This window comes from Nematostella vectensis, chromosome 12 (assembly GCF_932526225.1).
Source record: "Nematostella vectensis chromosome 12, jaNemVect1.1, whole genome shotgun sequence".
NCBI classification, from domain to species: domain Eukaryota; kingdom Metazoa; phylum Cnidaria; class Anthozoa; order Actiniaria; family Edwardsiidae; genus Nematostella; species Nematostella vectensis.
Window position 1 is genome coordinate 13,100,279 of NC_064045.1, and position 13,653 is coordinate 13,113,931.

The 13,653-nt window shown below is 41.7% G+C and overlaps 1 protein-coding gene across 1 annotated transcript; it reads right to left on the minus strand.

Moving 5' to 3' along the window:
• Nucleotides 1-390: 390 nt before the first annotated feature.
• On the minus strand, nucleotides 391-8,526 carry LOC5499458 (RNA-directed DNA polymerase from mobile element jockey). The gene is made up of 5 exons (XM_048719429.1): nucleotides 8,364-8,526; nucleotides 7,191-7,375; nucleotides 6,281-6,375; nucleotides 807-2,727; nucleotides 391-471 (listed from the first exon to the last, which is right to left on the minus strand). Exons 1-5 carry the CDS (start codon nucleotides 8,524-8,526, stop codon nucleotides 391-393), a joined length of 2,445 nt encoding a protein of 814 aa, XP_048575386.1.
• Between the last annotated feature and the right edge of the window lie 5,127 nt (nucleotides 8,527-13,653).

The following is a 13,653-nucleotide window of genomic DNA, read 5'->3' on the forward strand; positions in this document are numbered from 1 at the left end:
AAAATTAAAATCAATTATAAAATAAGATAATACAATAAGATAATACTTAAACAATAAAAATAGCATGATAATAAAAATTAGGCGATGAACTTGTTTACGTTATTACAAAAAGATGAATAACTATTTTCTTCTCTAAGTTCAATTGATAAATTGTTCCAATCTTTGATTGTTCTGGGAAAGAAACTATATAAATAATAATCGTGACGTGCCTTAGGCTGTATAAATGTATTACTTGAATAACTTCGAGTATGACGCATTGAACGTTGATAATAATTAGGTATCGGCAATGCAATGCCATTATTTACTGATAAATAAAACATTTTTACACGGTGAGCCTTTCTCCTCTCACTCAGCAGATCCAAAGAAAGGGATTGTCTCATTATTGTAACACTAGAGTTCCAGTCGTAATCCCGCTTTATGAATCTCACCGCACGTCGCTGGACTGCTTCGATCTTGTCCACTTGATCCTGTCTATAAGGGTCCCATACAGCAGCTGCATATTCTAGATGTGACCTTACAAGTGTAACATAGGCTACACGCTTGGTGACCTCAGAACATGAATACAAGTTCCTTTTTATGAATCCAAGTGTTGAGTTAGCCTTGTTTACGATCTTGTTTACTTGAAAATTCCACCGTAAATCATCAGACAGCAAAACGCCCAGGTAGGGATGCTGTTTAACACCTGAGAGTTTCTGATTATATAAAGTATAATCTTTCAGTACTGGTGATTTATTTCTGTAGACTGACATTTTGTAACATTTGGTAGGGTTAAAAACCATTTGCCATCTTTCGGCCCATAGCCCCACTCTGTCCAAGTCCCTCTGCAAGACTAGGGTATCATCGTCATGTGTAATTTGGTAGTACAGCAGGGCATCATCAGCAAATAGCCTTAAAGTGCATTCCAAGTTCTCCTGCATGTCATTAATAAACAGGAGGAACATCAATGGACCAAGTACAGTGCCTTGCGGCACTCCTGATGTTACGTCTACTGGTTTTGATGAAACACCGTCCACTACGACTCTTTGTGTTCTATTGGTGAGCCATGACTTAATCCATGCAAGTGTTCTACCTTGAATACCATAATACAGTAATTTACTGATCAAGCGACCATGTGCGACCTTGTCAAAGGCCTTACTGAAGTCAAGTATCAGCATGTCTATTTGACCACCGTTATCCGTATTTCGTGCCAGGTCTTCAACTGTTAATAGAAGCTGGGTTTCGCATGAATGGTTTTTGCGAAACCCGTGTTGATTTGCAAATAGGATATTATTATTCTCAAGATGCTCCATTATGTTCTTGTAGATGACATGTTCCATAAGTTTGCATAATACTGTAGTTAAAGACACCGGTCTATAATTACATGGGTCGTGCTTCACTCCTTTCTTGAATATTGGAACCACTTGTGCCTTAGTCCAGTCTTCAGGTAATTGGCCAGAACTATATGATTGATTAAAAAGGAATGTCACGACATCTGCTATTTCTGATGCAGTTTCCTTGAGTAATGTAGTTGGTATCTTATCAGGACCGCTTGCTTTTTTGCTATTTAAGGTCTTAAGTAGCTTTTCCACGCCATCTCTATTAAATGATATTGAACCCATCATCGGGATTTCACCGTGTCCTTTGCTTGATATAGACGCTACATCCTCTTGAGTAAATACCTGTTGGAACTGGTTACTTAGGATTTCTGCCTTGCTCATACTGTCCGTCTTTACTATACCATGTTCCTTCAATGGAGGAACTCCAACTTGATCTTGTCTTTTCGATTTAATATACGACCAGAATTTCTTTGGTTTCTCTTTCAAGTCAGAATTGAGGGTGTCTGCTATATACTCGTCCTGGGCCTTCTTCATTTTAATTTTAAACAGTTTTTGGAATTTGCGATATTTCTCTTTATCACAAGCTTTCCCTGATTTCTTATAGTTATTATATAATCTTTTCTTCTTCCTCAGGGATGTCTTTAGATCTCTCGTCATCCAGGGAGAGTTATTCCATGACCCACTCTTCTTGGTTGGTACACTTCTACTTAGAATGTTCATTAAGCCTGACTTGAAAAATTGCCAGTTACTTTCAACATTTATATTCTCTGGATGTCTTTCAAAGAAATCATTACTAAGGATTGTTGCATCCTTGCGTATATCGGTAAAATTAGCCTTAGCAAACTTATAGACTATACGTGGCTTCTTTTTGTTGACTTTTACGGATAAATTTAAGTCAAACGACACAGCTGAGTGATCACTGATACCCTGAACACTTGACAGGCTATGTACAAGATCTGGATGGCTAGTTAATACCAAATCAAGCACTGATTCTTGTCTTGTTGGAAAAGTTACAAGTTGGGAAAGGCTGTGATCATCTACAAGATCGATCATTGTCTTGTTTACTGCTACTCCATATTGTGGATTATCTTTAACTGAAGCATTACTCCATTCGATGTCAGGCACATTCATATCACCAGCAATAATAATTCTGGGGAAGGATCCATTTGATTGCAATCTGTTCAATGACTGTTTGAAGGCTTCAAGTGGTTTTTCATCATTTCCCGGTGGACGATATAATGAAGCAAGATATAAAGGCTTCTGGTTAGCTATTTCGATTTTAATCCATATTGCCTCAGCTTGGCAATCCAGTTGGGTTTGACGAGTAGCAATAATTGTGTTGTAAACAGCGATGAAAACTCCACCTCCAGGATTAATATCTTGTCTGTCTTTTCGAAATATTGCATAGTCCCTGGGGAAAACCTCAGAGTCTTTAATAGATTCATCTAGTTTGGATTCTGTTCCCAGAATTATGTGAGGTTTCTCTTGATCAACTAGAGCTTTAAATAAACCACTTTTATGTTGACTTCTGATGCTATTACAATTCAAGTTTAATACTTTTAATTTTCGTAGATAGTGCGACTTGTTAGATTTTTGCGGATGATCATTTGCGCGATTAATTCTTCGTTGTGGAGTTAATGAGCACTTAGGATGATTTATATCTGAACCAATGGACGTGTTTTCTGATGGATTCGGATTCAGAGGACTGTAGTAGTTATCCACATGAAGAGACTTAGATGATTTAAATATGGAGTTGGAAAAATTCGGAAGCCCACAATCAGTACATTCCCATGTACAAGACGGGTTGGCAAGAGAATCGTAGATTTCAGTGCTCATTTGCATACACTTAACGTGGTACCAAATATCACAGAAGTCGCATTGAATAGCTCTTTGGTTGGATCTCACAGCTTTTGAACAAACTCCACAAGGATACTGATATTTAGGCCCTGGGTTTGTAGATATATCTCCACATAAAATGAGAATTCCAAGGAGATTGAAGCCAGGCTTGACTGGAGACCATTTCAAGATTGCGATTCGGCCGGTATTCATTCCGTGATAATAACTCGCTTGATTCAAACTTATTCGAGCAAGAGTAGATGAAATGTTGTAACCAGTCCATGGATAAGTATCTTGGATAGGTTTACTAGCTTCTAAAGACACTACGTTGTATGTATAAAGGGCAAGAATGAACAATTTCGAAAGAGCAATAAAGTTCACCGCCATGCTCGTGAGCGTGTACTCACACGTGTACTCACACGTGAGTGTACTCACGTGTACTCACGTGATCACGTGAGTACACGTGATCTTAACGTTGTAGTTTCGGGCTCTACCGACTGATGGGGAATTATATTTTCTGGAAAACTCTCAATATTCTCGGGGATATTTTCGCTGATTGGGGCGGGCGCATTGGGGCGTTCGGCCATTCTTAAATTCTTATTGTAGATGGTCGCGGCGAGCGGCAAGATGATAAGTCACACAAAGTTTTTTTATTTTTTTTGTATTAACGAACAGACGACGTAGAATAATGGCAATATACTGAAGAAACAAGTAGATGATTAATCAGTTTGTGAATTCTAATTGAGAATGACTTCAATATTTTCTGTCTTCATGTGGTTTGAAACTTTTGACTTTTGTGTAATGCAGAGAGCATTCCTTTGTTGTGAAATCTCTGCGTATCCGGTTGTAGTTGAACCAAATTTTCGAAATTAGTAGAAAAAGTGGAACGGACTTACGGTTTTCGGATGGGCGGTTCGGGTCTAGGGGTCGGCGGACTTGACTGGCCTTTTCTCCTTTGATGGGCTTAGAGCTTCAGGGAAGCTTGACTTGGACTTGACTTGACTGAGGACTTGGTTGAATCGGCAGGGATTCAGCTTTCCAACAGAAATTCGACTATAGCGGCGTCAGCTCCGCGTGGCGGAGAGATCCGGGAAACTTTGATGAAGTACTCACAAATTCCACAAGGCTAGGGTTTTATTGCGTGTAAGAACTTGGTAAGCTTTACAGCAAGTTTGGCCTAGGGCGGCGCTAATTTAAACCCGTGTGAACCCGTCGAATTTCTGTGAGCCTTAGGGGCTTTACAAGTTTGCTGCGTTTATAAAGCTAAGGTCACGTGATCGCTAGCGTTACATTGATTGGTGACGTAATGAGATGACTAAAAATAACTAAGGGGTTATCCATGGCATGCGGATGCCGTTACACTAGCAAAGCACATCATCACATAATTCCCCCGCAAGAATACGAAAAGTGACTTTAAGGAGCTCAAAATACTTGAAACAATGCAATCTCAGCATATTACATTCAAAATCATGATCATTTCAGCTGCTTTACACTTAAAGGCCAAAATAATGCAGTATTGTTGCTAGTGTGTACTAGACTTGTAAAATGTAACAAGATTTTATGAATTTCAGTTAGTTGACATGGTGGCAAATGAAATTTCACCAGGAGGGGAAGTTAAAAAAAAAGATTTTAGTGTCCAGTGGAGTACAACGACTGTGGTCACAAGTTAACTTGCACCCAGAATACTAGGTTGTTCAAGCTTGTGGGAGCATCTACACATTTAAACCCTCTCTCTCTGTCTATCGCTTATTTTTTTTATAAGTACTCAATGTTTGATACATTCACTGTACGTCTGTTGCATTTCGATCACACGTGAAACTATTGAGAAAATTAAGTAAAATATATTTAAAATCCCCGGCTTTAAAGTAGAGCCCTGGTATAAAGTGGTTGCCTTGAAGAACAGTTTAAAATAACTAAATTACCACGTGATTTAGAAACACAGAGGGGCAAAGTTAGAAGTTCTCAATTTAATTTTGTATCAAGTGAAACTTTGACACTAGTGTTTTAGTTGCTGTACTTAGCTTATTACAACGCATTCGCATGGGATTCGCATCGAGGCGACAGTGCTTCCCGCGTCTGTGTTTATCGTTTAGCGAACTATAAGTGCGTGTATTTTGATATTGAATGTGGCATATCATTTTCAGGGTGTCAAACAGCTCCAAAGAAACGGTTAGGCTGTATATTCGTACTCCACTTCTCGCCGCCATTTCGTTTCGCATTTTGTGATCGCTTGGCATACAAATACCAAGGGGGAGGGGGTGAGTACTCTTCTGTGATTGGATAATTTCTTTATTTACAAAATGCCTCCAATTTTAGTTATGACCCTAACTGGCAAAGAACTTGGTATCGCCTGCTTGCAAGACGCAGCACACGGACGGAACGTTTGTGTGGAGAATCTGTATTGCGGGTGATAACGACGGCTATGGGTGGGATTGTTTTAAATCACATGAGGAGTTAAATTCAGGCGAGTACATCAAGGATGACGTCATCTTCATCAAGGCGGTTATCACGTGATACAATGAAACAGAACACGTGCATTCAAAACATCGCGACACTTTTTAAAAAGTTAACATTTTAAAGTTCAAATTCATTTGAATTAGCGATTCCTCGAAAACCGGTGGTGACTAAGAAGCCACATATGCCCGCTGTATAAATATATTTTTTAACCTTTAAGATATAGCAATAAATAGCCACCGAAATGCTTACCCTGTGTGTGTGATCTTGTCATATTTTTTTAGGTTTTCCAGCTTTATACACCTTTTTCATCATATTTTAAATGCTCAAATCATGTCTTGTAGTGAATCAATTTACTTCTGTGCAACAAATAGCTTATACACCTATGTTATGGACCAGTTTTGTACAATTCTCCCCTTACATTAGATTCCCTCAAAAGGGGGGGGGGCGTAGGTACCCGCCCCCCCCCCCCCAAAAAAAGGCAATTGTAAAAATCGACTTAAAGGTACATGTCTAGTATAGATGTTTTATTACATAAATAATACATCACATTGTGATAAATAGAGGGTGCAATTAACTGACAGGTACTCCCCCGATAATTTTAATTGCTTTGTTTTAAGATGTTTCAGTTAGGATCATGTCTTAATGACATCACAATTATGCACATCACCTACCCAACGGTTGTCATAGAGATGAATGCCCACCAAAATCCTTCCCACCATCCTTTGGCAAAATCCCGAGGAAACTCTTCAGAGTTGCCGAGGCTCTCCTGAAAATGTCAAAATGCATTTAAATCTATAATTTGAATTGAAAACATCTACAATCGTACAGTTTCATATTCTCCATCCTATTTATTCTTTTATTTAATGTTTTCAATAATTTATTTAGAGACTAGAGACTTTCATCTCGTTATACAAATAGAAAATAAGACTAAGTAATAAGTGTGATTTGGGTTCGATTACGCACTCGAGGTCTCAGTAATGTATGACAGAAACTCGTTACAGGGAATCTTCTGGGAACTCTCGTCTTCCGTTATTCAAATTAACGGAATTGAATACAGTGCTTTTTTATTGGTCACCCCTTGCGGTGGGGTTGCGTGAATGGAAGCCGCCTCAGTGCTGGCCAATGAAAACGCTTCAACTATTTTGAATCACGGATTTCCCAAAAAGTTCGCAGAATATTGACAATGCAGTCACTAAATTTCGCACAGGATTTGATTTTGGATAAAATTCACACGAATATCCTCCCCTCGCATGCATTTTAAATCGAGACGAAATACTTCGGCAATAAAAAGTCTATAAGGGACGGACCATTTAACTTTTGAGGGGGGGGGGGTGATTTCATGTGAGCAAGATATATATTTTTTTCTTTTCTTCTTGGCTATTGGGCAGGGTTTTTTTTACAGAGGTGCATTATTTTTTTTTGGTGCATTTGTGGTGCACGATTTTCTTTCTTGTAAAAATGGCTTGCGAATTTTATTTTCAGTATCATTTCCCCCCTCCCCCCACCTCAAAAGTTAAATGGCCCGTCTCTTAAAAGAAGCTAGTTATATTTCTCGCCATGATTTTCTTGCGCGATACTCACAAAGACCCACATGGCCATGCCGGCCATTGAAGTGCAGATGATCGACAGAGCAAGCAAGGGCCAGGAGCTTAAGATGGTTTCCAGGCAGGTTTGTACCGGATCTTGCTGTCCAGGAATCACCAACAACATCGAACCAGGGTGCTCAAGCAATCCAATGAAAAGCTTGTTGTAGACTTTCTGGATGCCTGAACAGTGTGAAATGTTAATCTTCCGATCGATAACAAGAGAAGAAGGTTCTTTATTCCATTTAACCATTTAGGTATCTCGCAGGCATGCTGAGACCATTTGAAGGCATGCTGCACGAGACACTTGGCAAGAGAATGTAGAACGTTTGTTTTACCGTTGGTAATAACCAACATCAACTTAAACATCCTTTAAACTTGTGATTAATTGTGTCCTTCTCTATGATTTGATGCCGAAAAAAGTTTAAGAAGGACGACAATGAATTTCGGTTTTATTGTTACAGTGCACCAAGCGCTACCGTGGCCACCTTGGCAGTTTGAAAAATCAGCCAATAAGGATGTGAGAAACGTACTATCTGATACGACGCGCGCTACCGTGGCCACCTTGACAGTTTTGTGAAGTAAGCCAATAAGGATGTGAGAAACGTGCTATCTGATACGACGCGCGCTACCGTAGCCACCTTGGCAGTTTTGTGAAGTAAGCCAATAAGGATGTGAGAAACGTGCTATCTGATACGACGCGCGCTACCGTGGCCACCTTGACAGTTTTGTGAAGTAAGCCAATAAGGATGTGAGAAACGTGCTATCTGATACGACGCGCGCTACCGTGGCCACCTTGGCAGTTTGTAAAATCATCCAATAAGGATGTGAAAAACGTATGACAGTTTAGGTAATAAGCCAATAAGGATGCGAGCAACGTGCTATTTGATTGACATGGACTTCATGTCTCATGATGGACTTCAGTAACGGACTGTCAATCAAATAGGAATTCTCGAATACTAATTGGCTAACTATCTTTAAAATTTGTCTCGTGGCCACGGTAGCGCGTGTCGCATGGTTAACTTTTGTCTCGGTGGCCACGGTAGCGCGCGTCGCATGGTTAATTTGTCTCGGTGGCCACGGTTGCGCGTGTTGCATGGTTTACTTTGTCTCGTTGGCCATGGTAAGGCTCTAACGCTAATATAAAACCACTATTGAAAATTCATATCACCTTGTTTAGCCACAACAGGGAAGACGAAATCCGTGGAGCTGGTGCCATTGAGGGCGTCAAACAGACCGCTGTCGTTGCTGATCCGTGTGACGTCATACACAGTTTTTGGTCGGCATTCGAGTGATAGAGGGCATCCGTATGCTTTAACGGCCAGCTCATCCATGATTAAGCTAAACATCCCGTAACCATGGTTGGATGTGTTTTTGATGTATGGAGGTCTGTCGTGGTTATGTTTAAATGGTGCCGTTAGCATATACCGATGCTCATATTATTTTAGCAAGAACCTGTTTTAGAAAAAGATTTGTTGCGCAACCATTTCCTAATAAGGGTCTTTTTGGTAATTTTTATATCACTTTTAAAAATGGCCCAACACTTCAAGAGAACGAGGCCATTGTGGGGATGGGGGAATGCTAGCGACGGGGAAGAGGGGGTAAACCAATGGTGGCTCGATATTCAATTACTCTTCTTGTACTACCTACCTGTCCAGAATCGCTATTCTGAGGGTTTTAGGACATGTGCATCCCACGAGACAGAAACGGCACAAGACGACTCCAAACGCAAAGGTGATGATGCGAGGGATTGCGGCGAGCGTCATCGCTTAGTATTGAGAATAAAAGATACTTGTGGTCAGTGACGGATCAGAGGGGGAATAACCCTCATTAGTATAGAAAACTCGGGAACCTCGCAAGAACAAGCGATTTGATTGGTTGAGAAACTCGATAAAGTGCAATATACACCTTCTAGGGGGTAGATATATTTTCCTGCGCCCCGAAAGCAAGCAAAATGGCGGGTGTAACAGACGATTTGCTAGTGTTTCCGAAAAGAAAAATTGCTCTGAAGCTCGTTTTAAATACTAAAACAATTCGATACCATTGTGTAGTTCCAGAAAATATCCATAACCCCCCCCCCCCCCCCCCCCATTAAGGGGGTATGACCTCCCACCCCTCTGGAATTTCCAACCTCCTGGAAAAATATAAAAACAGTGAAAGTTAAGGAAAAAGGGCATTTTACCCTCCCCCCTCCACTATGGAAATTCCTTTGAACCCCCCACCCACCCTCCGGAATTTCCTGTTCCCTACATAGGGGGGGGGGATAGATATTTTCTGAAGCTACAAATTTCCATTTCGCCACTATCCACCTCAATATGATGGAAATGGCATAATTGTAATGATATATATTTTCAGAAGCTACAAATTTCCATTTCGTCACTATCCACCTCAATATGATGGAAATGGCATAGATGTAAATTATCCATACACTTAGAATGACATAAGTAGGATACAAGACCATGGATGCAAATGTTACTATTTTGTCTGCTAAATGAAACACTCTTGTATATTGTTGTTTCTCGAAGAGTGGATTTTTTTAATTGATATAGTTTTGCTTTTGACTGCGTGATATTGGAAAGCTTTCTACGTTTTCAAACTATCAAAATAGTGTTTGACATTTACTTTTTGCGAGATTAGAATGTTTGTAAAAGAGTTCAAAGCGGGTTCATTATCGATTCTTTGAGAAAACTGGAAAAAAATAAAAATAGTTTTTTTTTTTACCTGAGTAGTGTTTGGAATTCGCAGCTTGGCGACGAGGGGCAAGCTTTTATACTTGATTCTGGGCGGTTAAGGAAATTAAGTGTGAAAATTTTGTTCTGGCCTTACCTCAGTTCAGGTTGAACCCAAAGGTATAATTGTGTCGTTTTCTAGACATGGATACCTTTTCCTGTAACTATTTATTTCTACTTACCCAGTCGACGAACCTTAAAAAACCGAGTTCATTTGTCAACAAGACAACGCTATGTTTGAATGCACTCTTATGACGATGGTTTTAATGTTAATGGGAATTTGAATGAATAACAATTATTATTTCATCTCATGTAAAAGGTTAACACTCTTTGTTTGTGAATATATACCTATTCATAGGCTACTATAGATCAAAAAAGGAGGGGAAAAAAGTATTCTTGTTTTCTTAAGTTTCTAAGAATTTTTATAAGAAGTTATTTAAAGGCATTGCAGTAGTTTCAATTGGAAAATTTATAGCGGTCAATAATCACCTCTCGCGTACTCCGCGTAGTCTATTAAAGATTTATAAGGATATCTCAAGCATTAACATACAAGACAATAAAACTTCAAAACTAGAATACAGATTGTTTTTTTTTTTTGCCAGCTGTTTCCATTGTAGGTTGTGCTGTAAAGTTCTGAAGTAATAACTTTATTCATGCATAGTCCTACCTCTCTATTGTTACATTTTAAACATGGAAACTAAGTTGCCATGGATGTGTTTTTTGATAACTTTTTCAATTTCGGTCCTATAGTGTGTTACTATACCAAACTAGTTTGGATTGATAAGTTATCTAATATAGTGCGGTCCCAGTTAAGGTCCACCCCCTCCCCTCGGAGTAAATGGGAAATTCAGTAGGGTATTCAAGGATCCCACCATTTCCTATCTGACGGGTCCAAACAAATTCAGCAAACCAGAATCTATAGTAAAAGATCGAACAAGGAATCCTTGAATATTCTAATATTTATTCGGATAATTTATTTCCCAATATTGAATAGAAAATCACAAATGGTAACGGACTAAGGCTCTTCAACGGTTATTTATTAGGGGCGTCAGTTTTACTGGATAATTACGTTATCCTAATCTGCCTATATTGAATAAGAATATGCTTGGAAGTTCTGTTTTTAGGATAAATTCCAACAAAATAATGAGAAATTCCGTTTACGCTTTCGCTTGCGTCCTAGTGAGAACCAGCATTTTAGCCATCCGTAAAAGGCTGTTTCTCACAAATGGTCCTCCGTATTTTCTAGCGATTTTCTCGGAAGTGCTCCTAAATTTACCCTTTTTTGGGGGTGCTCTCAAGCTCGTAGAGGCCTTAAGGTCTGACCAGTCTGGTGCTTTACCTGCCATAAGAGGCCTTAAGATGTGCCCAGTCTGGTGCTTTACCTGCCATAAGAGGCCTTTAGATGTGCCTAGTCTGGTGCTTTACCTGCCATAAGAGGCCTTGAAGGTGTGCCTAGTCTGGTGCTTTACCTGCCATAAGATGCCTTAAGGTGTGCCTAGTCTGGTACCTTACCTGCCATAAGAGGCCTTGAAGGTGTGCCTAGTCTGGTGCCTCACCTGCCATAAGAGGCCTTAAGGTGTGCCTAGTCTGGTACCTTACCTGCCATAAGAGGCCTTGAAGTGGTGCCTAGTCTGGTGCTTCACCTGCCATAAGAGGCCTTGAAGGTGTGCCTAGTCTGGTACCTCACCTGCCATAAGAGGCCTTTAGATGTGCCCAGTCTGGTGCTTCACCTGCCATAAGAGGCCTTGAAGTGGTGCCTAGTCTGGTACCTTACCTGCCATAAGAGGCCTTGAAGGTGTGCCTAGTCTGGTGCCTTACCTGCCATAAGAGGCCTTAAGGTGTGCCTAGTCTGGTGCCTTACCTGCAATAAGAGGTATGAAGGTGTGCCTAGTCTGGTGCTTTACCTGCCATAAGATGCCTTGAAGGTGTGTCTAGTCTGGTACCTTACCTGCCATAAGAGGCCTTGAAGGTGTGCCTAGTCTGGTGCCTTACCTGCCATAAGATGCCTTAAGGTGTGCCTAGTCTGGTACCTTACCTGCCATAAGAGACCTTGAAGGTGTGCCTAGTCTGGTGCTTTACCTGCCATAAGAGGCCTTGAAGTGGTGCCTAGTCTGGTGCTTCACCTGCCATAAGAGGCCTTGAAGGTGTGCCTAGTCTGGTGCCTCACCTGCCATAAGAGGCCTTAAGGTGTGCCTAGTCTGGTACCTTACCTGCCATAAGAGGCCTTGAAGTGGTGCCTAGTCTGGTGCTTCACCTGCCATAAGAGGCCTTGAAGGCGTGCCTAGTCTGGTGCCTCACCTGCCATAAGAGGCCTTTAGATGTGCCCAGTCTGGTGCCTCACCTGCCATAAGAGGCCTTTAGATGTGCCCAGTCTGGTGCTTCACCTGCCATAAGAGGCCTTGAAGTGGTGCCTAATCTGGTACCTTACCTGCCATAAGAGGCCTTAAGGTGTGCCTAGTCTGGTGCCTTACCTGCCATAAGAGGCCTTGAAGGTGTGCCTAGTCTGGTGCCTTACCTGCCATAAGAGGCCTTGAAGGTGTGTCTAGTCTGGTACCTTACCTGCCATAAGAGGCCTTAAGATGTGCCTAGTCTGGTGCTTTACCTGCCATAAGAGGCCTTGAAGGTGTGCCTAGTCTGGTGCCTTACCTGCCATAAGATGCCTTAAGGTGTGCCTAGTCTGGTGCTTTACCTGCCATAAGAGGCCTTGAAGTGGTGCCTAGTCTGTTGCTTCACCTGCCATAAGAGGCCTTGAAGGCGTGCCTAGTCTGGTGCCTCACCTGCCATAAGAGGCCTTTAGATGTGCCCAGTCTGGTGCTTCACCTGCCATAAGAGGCCTTGAAGTGGTGCCTAGTCTGGTGCTTTACCTGCCATAAGATGCCTTGAAGGTGTGCCTAGTCTGGTGCCTTACCTGCCATAAGAGGCCTTGAAGGTGTGCCTAGTCTGGTGCTTTACCTGCCATAAGATGCCTTGAAGGTGTGTCTAGTCTGGTACCTTACCTGCCATAAGAGGCCTTGAAGGTGTGCCTAGTCTGGTGCCTTACCTGCCATAAGATGCCTTAAGGTGTGCCTAGTCTGGTGCTTTACCTGCCATAAGATGCCTTGAAGGTGTGCCTAGTCTGGTGCCTTACCTGCCATAAGAGGCCTTAAGATGTGCCTAGTCTGGTGCTTTAGCTGCCATAAGATGCCTTAAGGTGTGCCTAGTCTGGTGCTTTACCTGCCATAAGAGGCCTTGAAGGTGTGCCTAGTCTGGTGCCTTACCTGCCATAAGAGGCCTTGAAGGTGTGCCTAGTCTGGTACCTTACCTGCCATAAGAGGCCTTGAAGGTGTGCCTAGTCTGGTACCTTACCTGCCATAAGAGGCCTTGAAGGTGTGCCTAGTCTGGTGCCTCACCTGCCATAAGATGCCTTGAAGGCGTGTCTAGTCTGGTACCTTACCTGCCATAAGAGGCCTTAAGATGTGCCTAGTCTGGTGCTTCACCTGCCATAAGAGGCCTTGAAGGTGTGCCTAGTCTGGTGCCTTACCTGCCATAAGAGGCCTTAAGATGTGCCTAGTCTGGTGCCTCACCTGCCATAAGAGGCCTTGAAGTGGTGCCTAGTCTGGTGCCTTACCTGCCATAAGATGCCTTAAGGTGTGCCTAGTCTGGTGCTTTACCTGCCATAAGAGGCCTTAAGATGTGCCTAGCCTGGTGCCTTACCTGCCATAAGAGGCCTTGAAGTGGTGCCTAGTCTGGTGC

Excerpts from the sequence above, each read along its gene's own strand:
- LOC5499458 (XM_048719429.1), bottom strand. The coding sequence starts at position 8,526 with ATGGATGAGCTGGCCGTTAAAGCATACGGATGCCCTCTATCACTCGAA. Across the intron at positions 7,376-8,363 it reads CCCTGTTGTGGCTAAACAAG|GCATCCAGAAAGTCTACAAC; the intron begins GTGATATGAATT and ends CACACTGTTCAG. Across the intron at positions 2,728-6,280 it reads ATCTCTATGACAACCGTTGG|GGACTATGCAATATTTCGAA; the intron begins GTAGGTGATGTG and ends GGTTTTCCCCAG.